This window comes from Gallinula chloropus, assembly GCF_964237585.1.
Source record: "Gallinula chloropus genome assembly, contig: HAP1_SCAFFOLD_715, whole genome shotgun sequence".
Lineage (NCBI taxonomy): Eukaryota > Metazoa > Chordata > Aves > Gruiformes > Rallidae > Gallinula > Gallinula chloropus.
The window spans coordinates 1-16,760 of NW_028168451.1; the positions used below are offsets into that span (position 1 = coordinate 1).

The following is a 16,760-nucleotide window of genomic DNA, read 5'->3' on the forward strand; positions in this document are numbered from 1 at the left end:
GGTGTAACGACCCGTCATGTCCGGCACGTACGACACCGTGTAGGTGCCGTCCTGGTTGTCGCGGATCGTCGCCTTCTTCGGCTTCCCCTCGGGGTCCTGTGGGAGGAAAAGGGGGTCGGGGGTTAAATCACCACGACCCCCCAGAAGGACCCCCCCTCAGTCCCCTGGAGCCCCCCCAGCACCGTGATCTGCACGGCCAGCAGCCCCTCGCCGGCGTCCTTGGCGTCGATGGTGAACTCCACGGGGAGGCTGGCGGGGACGCCGGTGGTGTTGAGCCCGGGCCGCTCGCCTTCACCTTGCTGGCGTCGTGCGTGGGCAGCGCCTTCACCTTGAAGGGGCTGGGGGAGAGCGGGGAGGGGGGGGGTGAGGCCGGATGCACCCCTCGTGGTGCCCCCCCCCGCCCCAGCCCCCCAACCCGCCACCGCCACGGCACCTGCGCGGCACCTCCTGGTCGCCGTAGCGCACGGAGATGGTGTAGGGACCCTCCCGCGACGGGACGTAGCTGACGCGCTGGGTCCCGTCCCCGTTGTCGGCCACGTCCACGGGCTCCACCACGCCTGGGGAGGGGGCAGCGGGGGGAGGGGGGGGATGGGATGGGGCAGGGAGGGGTGTGGAGGGGAGGGGATGGGGTGGGGGTGTGAGAAGCACCCCAGGGGTACATCAGGACCCCACCCTGTCCCCCAGCATCTCCTTTCCCCTTCCCCCCCACCCCAGACCCACCTTTGGGGCCCTGGACATCACCCCCACCCCTCCTGCTCCCCCAGACCCACCTTTGGGGCCCTGCACCCTGACGTCCAGGGGTGTGACCCCCCCCCATCCCCCCCAGACCCACCTTTGGGGCCCTGCACCCTGACACCCAGGGGTGTGACACCCCCCCTGCTCCCCCCCAGACCCACCTTTGGGGCCCTGCACCCCAACACCCAGGGGTGTGACCCCCCCTGTTGCCCCCAGACCCACCTTTGGGGCCCTGCAACCCTGACGTCCAGGGGCGCCACGCCGGCGGCGCTGGTGTCCACGGTGAAGGTCTGGGGGACGTTGGCGCGGACGGCGCCCGGCGTCAGCCCCGGCCCCGCGCACGTCACCCGCGACGAGTCCACCGCGTCCCGCACCGGCACCTGGAAGGGGCTCCCTGGGGGGGATATGGGGGGTGAGGGGACCCACACACGATGTGGGTCCCCTGTCCCTCACTGGTACCTGGGGAAGGGGCTCCCTGGGGGGGATATGGGGGGTGAGGGGACCCCCACATGATGCGGGTCCCCTGTCACTCACTGGCACCTGGAAGTGGCTCCCTGGGGGATGGAAGGGGGAGGGACACACACACACACTGGGGTGTCCCCCCACATTGCTGTGTTCCCCCCACCCCTCAACAGGGACCTGGAAGGGGCTCCCTGGGGGGTATATGGGGGTGTGTGGGTCCCCTGTCCCTCACTGGTACCTGGAAGGGGCTCCCTGGGGGGAGTGGGATGGGGGTGACGTGCCCCCCCTGTGCTCACCGGGGACCTGCCGCCCGCCGTAGGTGACGTTGAGGCTGTAGGTGCCGGGCTGGGACGGGACGTACTGCACGGAGCAGCTCCCGTCCTTGTTGTCCGTGCAGGACATCTTGGCCTCCGAGGGACCCTCCACCGCCAGCCCCAGGCCCCCCGTGCCCGCGCCCCTGGCGGCAGGAGGGGGCTGTCAGGGGGGGAACGGCGAGCAGGAGGGGTGGGGAGGGGATGCAGGGAGAGGGATGTGGGGAGGGGGATGCAGGGAGAGGGATGTGGGGAGGGGGATGCAGGGGGGTATGGGGAGGGGGACGTAGGAAAGGGGACATGGGGAGGGGGATACAGGGAGTGGGACATGGGGAGGGGGATACAGGGGGGTGTAGGGAGGGGGACGTGGGGAGGGGGTCATGGGGAGGGGATACAGGGGGGGTATGGGGAGGGGGGATGTGGGGAAGGGGGCATGGGGAAGGGGATGCAGGGGGTATGGGGAGGGGGATGTGGGGAGGGGGACGTGGGGAAGGGGATGCAGGGGGGTATGGGGAGGGGGATGTGGGGAGAGGGACGTGGGGAGGGGGATGCAGGGGGGTATGGAGAGAGGGGTACAGGGGTATGGGGAGGGGGATGTGGGGAGGGGGATACAGGGAGGGTATGGAAGAGGGGTACAGGGGGTATGGGGAGGGGGGGTGTGGGGAGGGTATGGGGAGGGGGATACAGAGGGGGACATGGGGAGGGGAGATGGGGAGGGGGTTGCAGAGGGGGACATGGGGAGGGGGACACGGGGGGGTGGGACACAGGGAGGGGGGTGCTCGGGGGGCCCCTCACCGGGTCTCCACGGTGAACTTGTTGGGCTGGTTGGTGGTGCCGCTCTGGATGCCGGGGCCGTGGACGCGGACGCGCGCGGGGTCACAGCCCTCGGTGACGGGGACGCGGAAGGGGCTGTGGGGGACGGGGCTGCCGGCGTACGTCACCTCCACGGCGTGCAGGCCTGGGGGGCGCGGCGGCATCATGGGGGCGTGACGGCATCATGGGGGCGCGGCGGCACGGCGGGGGGCGTGATGTCATGATGGGGGTGTGACATCATGGCGGGGGCATGACGTCACAGCAGGGGGCATGGCATCACGGGGGGGCGTGATGTCATGATGGGGGTGTGACATCACGGGTGGAGGGGGTGACGTCATGGGTGGGGGACGTGATGTCATGGCATGGGCAAGATGGCACAACGGGGGGGTGTGACGTCATGACGGGGTGTGTGATGTCACAGTGGGGGGCATGGCATCATGGTGGTGGCGTGACATCATGATGGGGGTGTGGCATCACGGTGGGGGGTGTGATGTCACAGCAGGGGGCATGACATCACAGTGGGGGCATGATGTCACTGCAGGGGTGTGATGTCACAGCAGGGGGTGTGACGTCACGGCAGGGGGCATGACGTCACGGCGGGGACGTGGGACACGCCCTGCCCACCCACCCCCACACACACCCCCCAGGCCTCACCCTCCTCGTAGGGCGTGTACTCCACGTGGTAGGTGCCGTCGCCGCGATCCTCCACGAAGGTCTCGGTGACGTTGCCCGAGGGGTTGGACACCCGCGCGGTGACGTGGGGACCCCCGGTGGGCGTCAGCGCCCGCGCGTCCACCTCGAACTCCGTCACCGCCTCCCGGAACACCCCTGGGCACCCCAACGCCACCACGGGGGAAAGGGGGGTCGGGGTGGGTGGGGGGTCCCACTAACTCTGCCACATCCCCACGGGCCGCATCCGTGTCCCCACGTCCTGTCCTGCATCCCCCTGTGCCATCCCCACGTCCCCACGTGCCACATCCGTGTCCCTATGTCCTGTCCTGCATCCCTGTGTGCCATCCCCATGTCCCCATGTGCCATCCCCATGTCCCCACATGCCACGTTCACGTCCTCGTGCACCGTATCCACGTCCCCACGTGCCATCCCCACATCCCCACGTCCTGTCCCACATCCCCATGTGCCATCCCAACGGTCCCATGTGCCATCCCCACATCCCCACGTCCTGTCCTGCATCCCCCTGTGCCATCCCCGTGTCCCCCTGTGCCATCCCCACATCCCCACGTCCTGTCCCACATCCCCATGTGCCATCCCAATGGTCCCACGTGCCATCCCCGTGTCCCCACGTCCTGTCCCGCATCCCTATGTGCCATCCCCACGTCCCCACGTGCCATCCCCACATCCCCACGTCCTGTCCTGCATCCCCATGTGCCATCCCCATGTCCCCACGTACCAAATCCGTGTCCCCACGCGCCATCCCCACATCCCCACGTCCTGTCCCACATCCCCATGTGCCATCCCAACGGTCCCATGTGCCATCCCCACATCCCCAACTCCTGTCCTGCATCCCCCTGTGCCATCCCCGTGTCCCCACGTTCTGCCTCGTATCCCCCTGTGCCATCCCCCAGTCCCCACGTGCCGAATCCGTGTCCCCACGCGCCATCCCGCATCCCCACGTGCCATCCCCACGTCCCCACGTGCCGAATCCGTGTCCCCACGCGCCATCCCCACGTGCCATCCCGCATCCCCACGTGCCCTATCGGCATCCCCACGTGCTGTCCCCGTGTCCCCACCTCCCCACCCGCCGCCCCCGCGCCCTCACCTTTGCCCTCGACGCCGGGGCCGTAGACCTTGACGCCAGCGGTGTCGACGGCCGGCTCGACCCGCACCTTGCTGGGGAAGTGGGGCACGGGCTGCCCGCCGTACTCCACGGTGATGGTGTAGACGCCGGGGCTGAGCGGGGTGTAGGCGATGGTGTAGGTGCCGTCGCCGTTGTCCTCCACCCGCACCTCGGCGCGGGCGCCGGCCTCCGAGGCGATGCCGATGGTGAGCTCGGCGCTGCCGGCGCGGCTGCAGTCCACGCGGAAGTGGCCGGGCTGCCCGGCCGTGGCCCCCTCCAGCCCCGGCCCCGAGCACGTCACCTTGGAGGGGTCGAAGGGGGCGCGGACGGGGGCGCGGAACGGGGACCCCGGCACGTGGGCGCCGGCGAACAGGATGTTGATGTTGTAGTCGCCGGGCTCGGTAGGCAGGTAGGAGACGGCGCAGGTGCCGTCGCCGTTGTCCAGACACTCGATCTTGGCCTCGCAGGGACCCTCCACCGTCAGCCCCAGGCCCCCCGTGCCGGCGCCTTTGGTGTCGATGGTGAAGGGCGCCGGCACCCCGGCCAGGCCCCCCTGGAGCCCCGGCCCGAAGGCGCGGACCTGCGGCGGGGGGACGGACACACGGACACGTCGGGGCGCAGCGCGAGGATTCGGGGGGGGGGGGGTTTGAAGGGGGGGGGGTCGGGGGTCTGGGGAGGTTGGGGACGCGGTGTCACCATGGTGGGTTTTGGGGGGGTCGGGGGTCTGGGGGGGTCAGTGACACGGTGTCACCATGGTGGGTTTGGGGGGGTCGGGGGTTTGGGGGGGTCAGGGACGTGGTATCACCATGGTGAGTTCTGGGGGGGTCAGGGGTTTGGGGGGTCAGGGGTTTGGGGTGTCAGGTGTTTGGGGGGGTCAGGGGTTTGGGGGGGTCAGGGAAGTGTCACCACCACAGTGGGTTTGGGGGGGTCGGGGATGTGGTGTCACCATGGTGAGTTTTGGGGGGGTCAGGGGTTTGGGGGGTCAGGGACGTGGTGTCACCACAGTGGGTTTGTTTGGGGTGGGGGTGTGGGGTGTCAGGTTCGAGCCGCAGCCCCCCCACCCCCACCCCCTCCCCATCCCCCCCCACTCACCTTGGAGGGGTCGGTGGGGGGAACGGCCTCGACGGGGAAGGGGCTGCCGGGCACGGGGACCCCGTCGTAGGTGACCTCGACCTGGTAGGGCCCCTCCTCGCGCGGGATGAAGCGCACCAGGCTGGCGTCGGCGCCGAGCGCGGGCGCCACGCTGCACGGCACCGCCTTGCGCGACGGCGACGTGATCTTCGCCCCCACCTTGCCCTGGCCCCCCGCCCCCTTGGTCTTCACCGTGAACTCCTGGTCCTTGCCCACCTCCAGCTCTGCGGGGGTGAGGGGGGGTGAGGAGGAGGGGGGGGGGATGCAGCCCACCCCCCTCCCCCAAATTGCCCCCTCAACCGGCCCTGAACCGCCCCACGCAGCCCAGACCCCCCTGTCCCAGACCAGAACCCCCCCCCAAATCCAAACCCACCCCCCAAATCCCCCCTCAACCATCCCTGAACCCCCCATCCAGCCCAGACCCCCCTGTCCCAGACCAGACCCCCTCCCCAAATCCCCCAGCCCAGCCCAGATCCCCCCCAAACCCAACCCCACACCCCAAATCCCCCCCCAACCATCCCTTAACCTCCATCCAGCCCAGACCCCCCTGTCCCAGCCCAGACCCCCTCCCCAAATCCCCCAGCCCAGCCCAGATCCCCCCCAAACCCAACCCCACACCCCAAATCCCCCCTCAACCATCCCTGAACCCCCCATCCAGCCCAGACCCCCCTGTCCCAGGCTAGACCCCCTCCCCAAATCCCCCCCCCAGCCCAGTGCCCCCCCAAACCCCTCCCCCCCAGCCCCCCTCCCCAAATCCCCCCCTCCCCCCCAGCCCCCCTCCCCAAATCCCCCCCCCCAGCCCAGCCCCCCTCCCCAAATCCCCCCCCAGCCCAGCACCCCCAAACCCCTCCCCCCCCAGCCCAGCCCCCCTCCCCTCCCCAAATCCCCCTCCCCTCGTACTGTCGTCCAGGCCGGAGATCTTGATCTTGCCCAGGTCCAGGCTGGGGGTCACCCCCACGGTGAAGGGGCTCTTGGGGATGGGGTCTCCCCCGTAGGTCACCGACACCCCCAAATTACCCTGGGGGAGGGGGGGGGGGGGAAGAGGGGGTGTCTGTGGGGGTGCCCCAGGGGTGGGGGGGGTTCCACACACCCCCCCAGCTCCACAGAGGGAGTTTGGGTGGGGGTCGGGGTGCCCCACGGGGGGGGTGGGTTTTGGGGTGCCCCTCACCTGCTGCACGGGGGTGTACTTGACGGTGTGGGTGCCGTCGTGGTTGTCCAGCACCTCCAGGTCCCGCACGGCCTCGCCCTTCGCCGGGCCCGTCACCTGCACGTCCAGGGGGGCCCGGCCCCCCGCCTTGGCGTTCACCGTGAAGTGGGTGGGCTTCCCCAGCTCCACGCCTGGGGAGGGGCGGGGGGCGGTCAGGGGGGGCCCCCAATCCCTGCCGGGACCCCCCTTGGCCCCCCCAACCCACCCCCTGGATCACCGGAGCAGCTCAGGCCGGGACCCCCCTTGGCCCCCCCAACCCACACCCTGGCTCACCAGAGCGGCTGAGGCTGGGACCCCCGGCTGGGACCCCCACTGTCCCCCCCCTGTCCCCCCCAAACCCACCCCCTGGCTCACCGGAGCGGCTGAGGCCGGGACCCCCGGCTGGGACCCCCCCGTGCCCCCCACCCACCCCCCAGCTCACTGGAGTGGCTGAGGCTGGGACCCCCGGCTGGGACCCCCCCCCCGTCCCCCCCTGCCCACCTCCTGCTCACCGGAGCGGCTCAGGCCGGGACCCCCGGCCGGGACCCCCTTGTCCCCCCATCCCCCCAACCCACCCCCCACTCACCAGAGCGGCTCAGGCCGGGACCCCCCCCCCCATCCCCCCCACCCACCCCCCACTCACCGGAGCGGCTGAGGCCGGGACCCCCGGCTGGGACCCCCCCCCATCCCCCCCTGCCCACCCCCCGCTCACCGGAGCGACTCAGGCCGGGACCCCCGCCCGGGACCCCCTTGTCCCCCCATCCCCCCAACCCACCCCCCACTCACCAGAGCGACTCAGGCCGGGACCCCCGGCCGGGACCCCCCTGTCCCCCCCTGCCCACCCCCCAGCTCACCGGAGCGGCTGAGGCCGGGACCCCCGCCCGGGACCCCCTTGTCCCCCCCATCCCCCCACCCACCCCCCGCTCACCGGAGCGGCTGAGGCCGGGACCCCCCCCCCCATCCCCCCCACCCACCCCCCACTCACCGGAGCGGCTGAGGCCGGGACCCTCGGCCTTCACCTTGCTGGCGTCGTGCGACGGCTCCACCTTCACCCGGATGGGGCTGGTGGGGGTGGCCTGTGGGGAGGGGACCCCAGACTCACCTGCCTGCACCCCAAACCTCTTCTGCACCCCTCTGACCCCCCCAAAACCCCTCCTGTCCCCCCCCAAACCCCCTCCTGTCCCCCCCCAAACCCCTCCTGTCCCCCCCAAACCCTTCCTGTCCCCCCAAACCCTTCCCATACCCCCCAAAACCCCTCCTATCCCCACCCAAACCCCTTCTGTCCCCCCCAAACCCTTCCTGTCACCCCCTAACCCCTCCTGCACCCTTCCTGCCCCCCCAAACCCCTCCTGTCCCCCCCAAACACTTCCTGTCCCCCAAACCCCTTCCCATACCCCCCAAAACCCCTCCTGTCCCCCCCAAACCCCTCCTGTCCCCCCCCAAACCCCTCCTGTCCCCCCCAAACTCCCTCCTGTCCCCCCCCAAACCCCCTCCTGTCCCCCCAAACCCCCTGCAGCCCCCCTGCAGCCCCCCTGCAGCCCCACCTGGTCGGCGAAGAGCACCATGATGGTGTAGGCGCCGGGGCCGCGGGGGGTGTAGCGCACGGTGAAGGTGTCGTTGTCGTTGCGGATGATGTCGAAGTCGATGTCGGCCTCGGCCGGCCCCACCACCCCCGGCGCACACTTGATCCCGATGCTCACGTCGCCTGGGGGAGGGGTGGGGGGGGGGTGTGTCAGCCTCCAGGACCCCTCCCCAGCCCCCCAAACCCCCCCCCCCAGCCCCCCGGCTCACCCTGCCCCGCCTCGGCGCAGTCCACGGTGAAGTAGGTGGGTTCGTGGGCCTTGAGCCCCGTCTTGGCCACGCCGGGGCCGTAGACCTTCACCTTGTGGGGGTGGCTGCCCGCGCCCACGCCCACCTGGGGGCACGGGGAGGGGTGGGAATGGGTTGGGATGGGGATGGGATGGGGTGGGATGGGGAGGGAATGGGGTGGGATGGGATGGGGATGGGGATGGGGATGGGATGGGGATGGGATGGGATGGGGATGGGGATGGGGATGGGATGGGGATGGGATGGGGATGGGATGGGATGGGATGGGGATGGGGATGGGGGTGGGGATGGGATGGGATGGGATGGGAGGGGATGGGGATGGGATGGGATGGGATGGGGATGGGGATGGGATGGGATAGGGATGGGATGGGAGGGGATGGGATGGGATGGGGATGGGATGGGATGGGATAGGGATGGGGTGGGAATGGGGATGGGGTGGGAGGGGATGGGGATGGGATGGGGATGGGGATGGGATGGGATGGGGTGGGATGGGGATGGGGATGGGGATGGGGATGGGGATGGGATGGGGATGGGATGGGGATGGGGATGGGGATGGGGATGGGGATGGGGTGGGAATGGGGTGGGATGGGGAGGGATGGGGTGGGGATGGGATGGGATGGGGATGGGGATGGGATGGGGATGGGGATGGGGATGGGGATGGGATGGGATGGGGATGGGATGGGATGGGGATGGGGATGGGGATGGGATGGGGATGGGATGGGGATGGGGATGGGGATGGGGATGGGGATGGGGATGGGGATGGGGATGGGGATGGGAATGGGGTGGGATGGGGATGGGATGGGGATGGGGATTGGGATGGGGATGGGAGGGGATGAGTGGGATGGGGATGGGATGGGGAGGGGATGAGTGGGATGGGGATGGGATGGGGAGGGGATGAGTGGGATGGGGATGGGATGGGGAGGGGATGGGGAGGGGATGGGATGGGGATGGGGAGGGACAGAGACAGGACAACATCAGCCCCGCTGCCCCCCAGGCACCCCCCGCCCAGCCCTCCCGCCGCGGGTGCCCCGCTGACCCGGAAGGGGCTGTGGGGGATGTTGACCCCCCCCCAGGACAGCAGCGCCGTGTGCTTCAGCGCCTTGCGGGGGACGTAGGAGCAGCTGTAGGTGCCGTTCCCGGCGTCCGTCACCGCCACCTCCACCGGGCTGCCCTCCGCGTCCTGCGGGCGCGGGCAGGGGTCAGCGCCCCGCGCGGGGCCCGGACCCCAGCTGACCCCCCCGCAGCTGCGCCCCAGACTGACCCCCTGCCCCTGCCCCCCCCCGGCAGCTGCGCCCCAAAACTGACCCCCTGACCCCCCCCAGCAGCTGCACCCCACAGCTGACACCTTGACCCCCTGCCCTGCCCCCCTGCCCTGCAGCTGCACCCCACAGCTGACCCCCTGCCCACCCTCCCCCGCCCCCCTGCCCACAGCTGCACCCCACAGCTGACACCCCCCGGCAGCTGCACCCCAAAACTGACCCCCTGCCCCCCTCACCTGGATCTGCACCCCAAAACTGACCCCTCCTCACCTGGATCTGCACCCTGAGGGGTCCCTCCCCCCTCCCCAGCCCCCCCTCACCTGGATCTGCCCCCTGAGGGGTCCCCAGCCCCCCCTCACCTGGATCTGCACCCCGAGGGGTCCCCAGCCCCCCTCACCTGGATCTGCCCCCTGAGGGGTCCCCAGCCCCCCCTTACCTGGATCTGCACCCCGAGGGGTCCCTTCCCCCCTCCCCAGCCCCCCCTCACCTGGATCTGCACCCTGAGGGGTCCCTTCCCAGCCCCCCCTTCACCTGGATCTGCACCCTGAGGGGTCCCCAGCCCCCCCTCACCTGGATCTGCACCCTGAGGGGTCCCCAGCCCCCCTCACCTGGATCTGCCCCCTGAGGGGTCCCCAGCCCCCCCTCACCTGGATCTGCCCCCTGAGGGGTCCCTTCCCCCCCCCTCACCTGGATCTGCCCCCTGAGGGGTCCCCAGCCCCCCCTCACCTGGATCTGCACCCTGAGGGGTCCCTTCCCCCTCCCCAGCCCCCCCTCACCTGGATCTGCACCCTGAGGGGTCCCTTCCCCCCGTTCTTGGCGTCCACCGTGAACTCGGCGGGTTTGTTGACGGCGACACCCGACTTCTCCAGCCCCGGGCCCTGCGCCCGCACCTGGGGAGGGGGAGATGGGGTCACACCCCACACCCCCCCCCGAGGGGGCCTGGGGGTCCGGGGGAGGGTCTGGGGGGGGTTACACACCCCACGGACACCATGAGGGGTCTCTAGGGGGTCCTGGGGGTCCCAGGGGAGGGTCTGGGGGGGGTTACACACCCCACGGACACCCTGAGGGGTCTCTGGAGGGTCCTGGGGGTCCCAGGGGAGGGTCTGGGGAGGTTACACACCCCATGGACACCCTGAGGGGTCCCAGGGGGCGTCCTGGGGGGTCTGGGGGAGGATCTTGGGGGGGTTACACACCCCACAGACACCATGAGGGGTCCCAGGGGACGGTCTGGGGGGGGGTTACACACCCCATGGACACCCTGAGGGGTCCCAGGGGGGGGCCTGGGGCGTCCAGGGGAGGGTCTGGGGGGTGTTACACACCCCACGGACACCCTGAGGGGTCTCTGGGGGGTCCTGGGGGTCCCAGGGGAGGGTCTGGGGAGGTTACACACCCCATGGACACCCTGAGGGGTCTCTGGGGGTCCTGGGGGGGGGGGTGTCTCTGGGGGTCCCATAGTGTGGGGGTCTGGGGGTCCCGTGGGGAGTCTCTGGGGGTCCTGTGGTGGGTGGGTCTGGGTGTCCCATGGAGGTCTCTCTGGGGGTCCCATGGGGGTGTCTCTGGGGGGTCCCATGGGTGGGGGGTGTCTCTGGGGGTCCCGTGGGGGGTCTCTCTGTGTGTCCCGTGGTGAGGGGTCTCTGTGGGGGTCTCTGGGTGTCCTGTGGGAGGTCTCTGGGGGTCTGGGGGTCCCGTGGTGAGGGGTGTCTCTGGGGCCTCTGGGTGTCCCGTGGGGGTCTCTGGGAGTCTCTGGGGGTCCCATGGGGGTCTCTGAGGGTCTCTGGGTGTCCCATGGGGTCTCTCTGGGGGTGTCTCTGGGGGTCTGGGGGTCCTGTGGGGGGTCTCTCTGTGTGTCCCGTGGTGAGGGGTCTCTGTGGGGGTCTCTGGGTGTCCTGTGGGGGTCTCTGGGAGTCTCTGGGGGTCCCATGGGGTCTCTCTGGGGGTCCCATGGGGGTGTCTCTGGGGGTCTGGGGGTCCCGTGGGGGGTCTCTCTCAGTGTCCCATGGGGGTCTCTGAGGGTCTCTGGGTGTCCCGTGGGGTCTCTCTGTGTGTCCCGTGGTGGGGGGTGTCTCTGGGGGTCTCTGGGGGTCCCTGGGGGTCTGTGGGGGTCCCGTGGGGTCTCTCTGGGGGTCCCGTGGTGAGGGGTGTCTCTGGGTGTCCCGTGGGGGTCTCTGGGGGTCCCTGGGGGTCTGTGGGGGGTCCCGTGGGGTCTCTCTGTGTGTCCCGTGGTGGGGGGTGTCCCTGGGGGTCCCTGGGGGTCCCTGGGGGTGCGCGGGGCGGCACCTTCTCGGGGAAGCTGTCGCGGGCGTCGTGCCGGATGTCGGCCATGAAGGGGCTGCGCCGGATGTCCTGCCCGTCGCACAGCACGTGCACCGCGTACGCGCCGGGCTCCGTGGGCCAGTAGCGCACGTCGCACGAGCCGTCGCCGCGGTCGTCGCACTCGATGCGCGCCTGGGACGGGCCCTCCACGGAGAACCCTGGGGGGGGGGGGACGGGGGGTGAGGGGCGGGCGAGGACCCACACCCAGACCCCAGACCCACCCAGACCCACACGCAGACCCCAGACCCACCCAGACCCAGCCAGACCCCAGACCCACCCAGACCCACACGCAGACCCCAGACCCACACCCAGACCCACACCCAGACCCCAGACCCAGCCCACAGCCCCCAGACCCACACCCAGACCCACACGCAGACCCCAGACCCACCCAGACCCACACCCAGACCCCAGACCCACCCAGACCCAGCCAGACCCACCCAGGACCTCCACTCAGCCCAGACCCCCAGACCCACACCCAGACCCAGCCAGACCCCAGACCCACACGCAGACCCCACACCCACACAGACCCACACCCAGACCCCAGACCCACCCAGACCCAGCCAGACCCAGCCAGACCCACACAGACCCCAGACCCACACAGACCCACACACAGACCCCCACCCACCCAGACCCACCCAGACCCACACGCAGACCCCAGACCCACCCAGACCCAGCCAGACCCACACCCAGACCCAGCCAGACCCCAGACCCACCCAGACCCCACAGCCAGCCAGACCCACCCCAGACCCCCACCCAGATCCCACAGCCCCCAGACCCACCCAGACCCACACACAGACCCACACACAGACCCCAGACCCACCCAGACCCAGCCAGACCCCCACCCAGACCCACCCCAGACCCCCACCCAGCCCCCACACCCAGCCCACAGCCCCCACACCCACCCAGACCCCCACCCAGACCCCCACCCAGCCCGGACCCACCGAGACCCCAGACCCAGCCAGACACACCCAGACCCCACCCCAGCCCCACCCCAGCCCGGACCCCCACGTAGCCCCAGACCCACCCCACAGCCCCACACAGCCCCCAGAGGCACCCCGGACCAACCCCAGACCCCCATGCAGCCCCCAGACCCACCCCCACCCCCATGCAGCCCCCAGACCCACCCCAGACCCCCATGCAGCCCCCAGACCCACACCCACCCCCACACAGCCCCCAGACACACCCAGACCCCCAGACAGCCCCAGACCCAGCCCACAGCCCCATGCAGTCCCCAGATCCACCCCAGACCCCCATGCAGCCCCCAGACCCACCCCAGACCCCCACACGGCCCCCACACCCACCCTCCTCCTCCTCCAGACCCCCCACACCCACCCCAGACCCCCACACGGCCCCCAGACCCACCCCCAGACCCACCGCAGACCCCCCCACGGCCCCCAGCCCCCCCCAGCGCGGGGGTCCGGGACGCCCCCTCACCCAGGGTGCCCACGTCGTCGCCGATGGCCTCCACCACGAAGTCGGCCGACTTGCCCACGACCCCCCCCTCCAGCCCCGGCCCCCAGGCCCGGACCTTCTGGCTGCCGCCCTCGGGGGACACCTTCACCTCGAAGGGGCTGCGGGCGAGGGCAGGGGGCTGGGGGAGGCCCGCGACCCCCCCGGCCTCCACACGGACCCCCCCAGCTCACCTGCGGGGCCCCCCAGGACCCCCAGACCCCCCCCGGCCTCCACAAAGACCCCCCCAGCTCACCTGCGGGGTCTGCTGGGCCCCCCAGGACCCCCAGACCCCCCCCAGCCTCCACACAGACCCCCCCAGCTCACCTGAGGGGGTCTGCTGGGCCCCCCAGGCCACCCCAGGACCCCCCAGGACCCCCTGGGTCCCCACAGCCCCCTCAGACCCCCCCAGCTCACCTGCAGGGACCTGCTGGGCCCCCCAGGTCACCCCAGGACCCTCCTCAGGACCCCCCCCCCGGCCTCCACACAGACCCCCCAGCTCACCTGCGGGGGATGTGCTGGGCCCCCAGGTCACCCCCAGCCCCCCCCAGGAACCCCCAGCCCCCCCCAATCTCACCTGCAGGGGATGTGCTGCCCCCCCAGGTGCCCCCCAGGACCCCCCAGGACCCCCCAGCCCCCCCAGTCTCACCTGCAGGGGATGTGCTGCCCCCCCCAGGTGACCCCCAGGACCCCCCCCAGCCCCCCCAGCCCCCCCAGTCTCACCTGCAGGGGATGTGCTGCCCCCCCCAGGTGACCCCCAGGACCCCCCCCAGCCCCCCCAGCCCCCCCAGTCTCACCTGCAGGGGATGTGCTGCCCCCCCCAGGTGCCCCCCAGGACCCCCCCCAGCCCCCCCAGGACCCCCCCCAGCCCCCCCAGCCCCCCCAGTCTCACCTGCAGGGGATGTGCTGCCCCCCCCAGGTGACCCCCACCGTGTAGGCGCCGGGGGCGGTGGGGAAATACTCGCAGGCGAAGACCCCGTCCCCCAGGTCCTTCTGCTTCACGGCCTCCGTGCCCTCTGCGGGGGGGGTGTCGGGGAGGGGGCACCCCAAGATCAGGGACACCCCCGAAACCCCCACATCCCCCCCCAACATCACCACCATCCCCGGGCACAAGGGCTGCACCCAGGGACCCCCTCGGGGTGCCCCAAGCCCCCCCCACCCTGGGGTACCCCCTGAACCCCTTGAGGTGCCCCAAGCCCCCCATCCCCAGGGTACCCCCAGAACCTTTGGGGTGCCCCAAGCCCCCCCCCGCCCAGATATCCCCCGACCCCTCAGGGTGCCCCAAGTCCCCGACCCCCACCCCAGGGTACCCCCAGACCCCTCGGGGTGCCCCAAGCCCCCCCCACCCTGGGGTACCCCCTGAACCCCATGAGGTGCCCCAAGCCCCCCATCCCCAGGGTACCCCCGTCCCCTCGGGGTGCCCCAAGCCCCCCATCCCCAGGGTACCCCCCGTCCCCTCAGGGCACCCCAAAGCCCCCCACCCCCAGCACCCCCCAACCCCTCAGGGTGCCCCAAGCCCCCCATCCCCAGGGTACCCCCAGACCCCTCAGGGTGCCCCAAGCCCCCCACCCCCAGCACCCCCCAACCCCTCAGGGTGCCCCAAGCCCCCCCCCCAGGGTACCCCCCGTCCCCTCGGGGTGCCCCAAGCCCCCACCCCCAGTACCCCCAGACCCTTCGGGGTGCCCCAAGCCCCCCACCCCCAGCACCCCCCAACCCCTCAGGGTGCCCCAAGCCCCCCATCCCCAGGGTACCCCCCGTCCCCTCAGGGCACCCCAAGCCCCCCCCAGGGCAGAGCCCCCCACTCACTGGGGCCCTTGACGGTGACCTTGAGCTCTCCGCTGCCGGCGCCCTTGGTGAAGACCTTGAACTCCGCCGGCTCCTTCACCCGCAGCCCCTTGGGCTGCAGCCCCCGGCCCACCGCCCGGCACGCCGCGGGGTTACAGGCTGCGGGGCGGGGGGGGTCAGTGGGGACCCCCCACCGCCCATGGGGGGGGGGCACACACTCCCCTTACCCCCCCCCCCAACAAACCCACCCCGGGGTGTGGGCTGGGATCCCCCTCAATGACACCCCCCCACCCCCCCCCCCAAAATCCACCCCAGGGGGGAGAGAGACCCCCCCCCTTAAAACCCGTGGGGGGCGGGGGAGCAGCTGGGGAGGGGTGGGGGGGGTGAGGGGGACACCCCCAAACCCACCCCCAGCTCCTCAGTGGGGAGGGGCAGGGACCCCAAAGGGGCGCTGGGTGGGTGGGGGGGGGGGGGGTTAAGGAGGGACCCAGGTGTCCGTGAGGACCCCCACCCGCCCCCACCCCCCGTACCGTCAGCGGGTGACCCGCGAGGACCCCGGCCGGCGCTTCCCGGACAGACGGGCAGAAGGAGCAGGACAGACGGAGAGACAGAGCGGAGTCACGGGGGGGCCAGACCCCCCCGGCAGCGACAGCCCCGGGCCCCCGGCGTGGGGGGCAGAGACCCCCCCACAAGGGCCCGGGGGAGGGGGCAGAAGCGCAGAGACACCCCCCACCCCCTCAGTTGGGGGAGGGGTGGGAGAAGCACAGAGAATCCCCCCACCCCCGAGCCGGGAAAGACAAGAGAGACCCCCAGACCCCCCCCCCCCAACCCCAACCCCCCCCCACCCCCCCCGGCTCGGAGGGGAGCAGGACACAGACCCCCCCCAGTGTGGGGCAGGACAGAGACCCCTGAGGTGGGGCGAGGGGACAGAGACCCCCGAGGTGGGGCGAGGGGATAGAGACCCCTGAGTCGGGGTGAGGGGACAGAGACCCCCAAGGTGGGGCAGGACAGAGACCCCCGAGGTGGGGCGAGGGGATAGAGACCCCCGAGGTGGGGTGAGGGGATAGAGACCCCTGAGTCGGGGTGAGGGGAAAGAGACCCCCAAGGTGGGGCAGGACAGAGACCCCTGAGGTGGGGTGAGGGGACAGAGACCCCCAAGGTGGGGTTTTGGGGGGGGTCAGGGGAAGCAGAGACCCACAAACCATGGGGACAGAGACCCCTGAGTTGGGGCGAGGGGAAAGAGACCCCCGAGGTGGGGTTCTGGGGGGGGTCAGGGGAAGCAGAGACCCCCAAGTTGTAGGGAGAGGAGGAGGAAGAGGATGAGGGAGGAGGAGGATGAGGAGGAGGAGGATGAGGAGGAGGAGGAGGAGGAGGAAGAGGAGGGGAGGAAGAGGAGGAGGAGGATGAGGAGGGCGAGGGGGGGTGAGGCGGCCCCCCCGGGGCTCACCCTGCCCCACGTTGACGGTGAAGGGGCTCTTGGGGATGGGGACCCCCCCGAAGGCCACGTGCACGGCGTGGGGCCCCTCGGCCGTGGGGCGGTAGGAGCAGCGCTGGGTCCCGTCCCCCTTGGGCTCCAGGGTGGGCTCCACCGCCCCGCGGCGCCCGCTGGGGTCCACGATGGAGACCTCCACCTCGCCAGGCCCCGCGCCTGCGGGGGGGCCGCGTCAGCTCGGGGGGCTCAGACCCCCACAGAC

The 16,760-nt window shown here is 71.5% G+C and overlaps 1 protein-coding gene across 1 annotated transcript; it reads right to left on the reverse strand.

The window, feature by feature from the left end:
* Positions 1-3: 3 nt before the first annotated feature.
* On the reverse strand, positions 4-16,714 carry LOC311204450 (filamin-A-like; the record flags this gene model as incomplete). Its single annotated transcript, XM_084280874.1, is given in 23 exon segments — positions 4-96; positions 183-274; positions 277-338; positions 434-557; positions 771-784; positions 973-1,129; positions 1,494-1,654; positions 2,304-2,466; positions 2,976-3,149; positions 4,099-4,696; positions 5,209-5,471; positions 6,148-6,265; positions 6,416-6,585; positions 7,419-7,509; positions 7,978-8,138; positions 8,225-8,348; positions 9,297-9,440; positions 10,296-10,409; positions 11,797-11,990; positions 13,267-13,403; positions 14,174-14,297; positions 15,088-15,225; positions 16,514-16,714. Coding segments are annotated over 23 exon segments (3,617 nt in total), but the record flags the coding sequence as incomplete, so codon positions are not given.
* Positions 16,715-16,760: the final 46 nt, after the last annotated feature.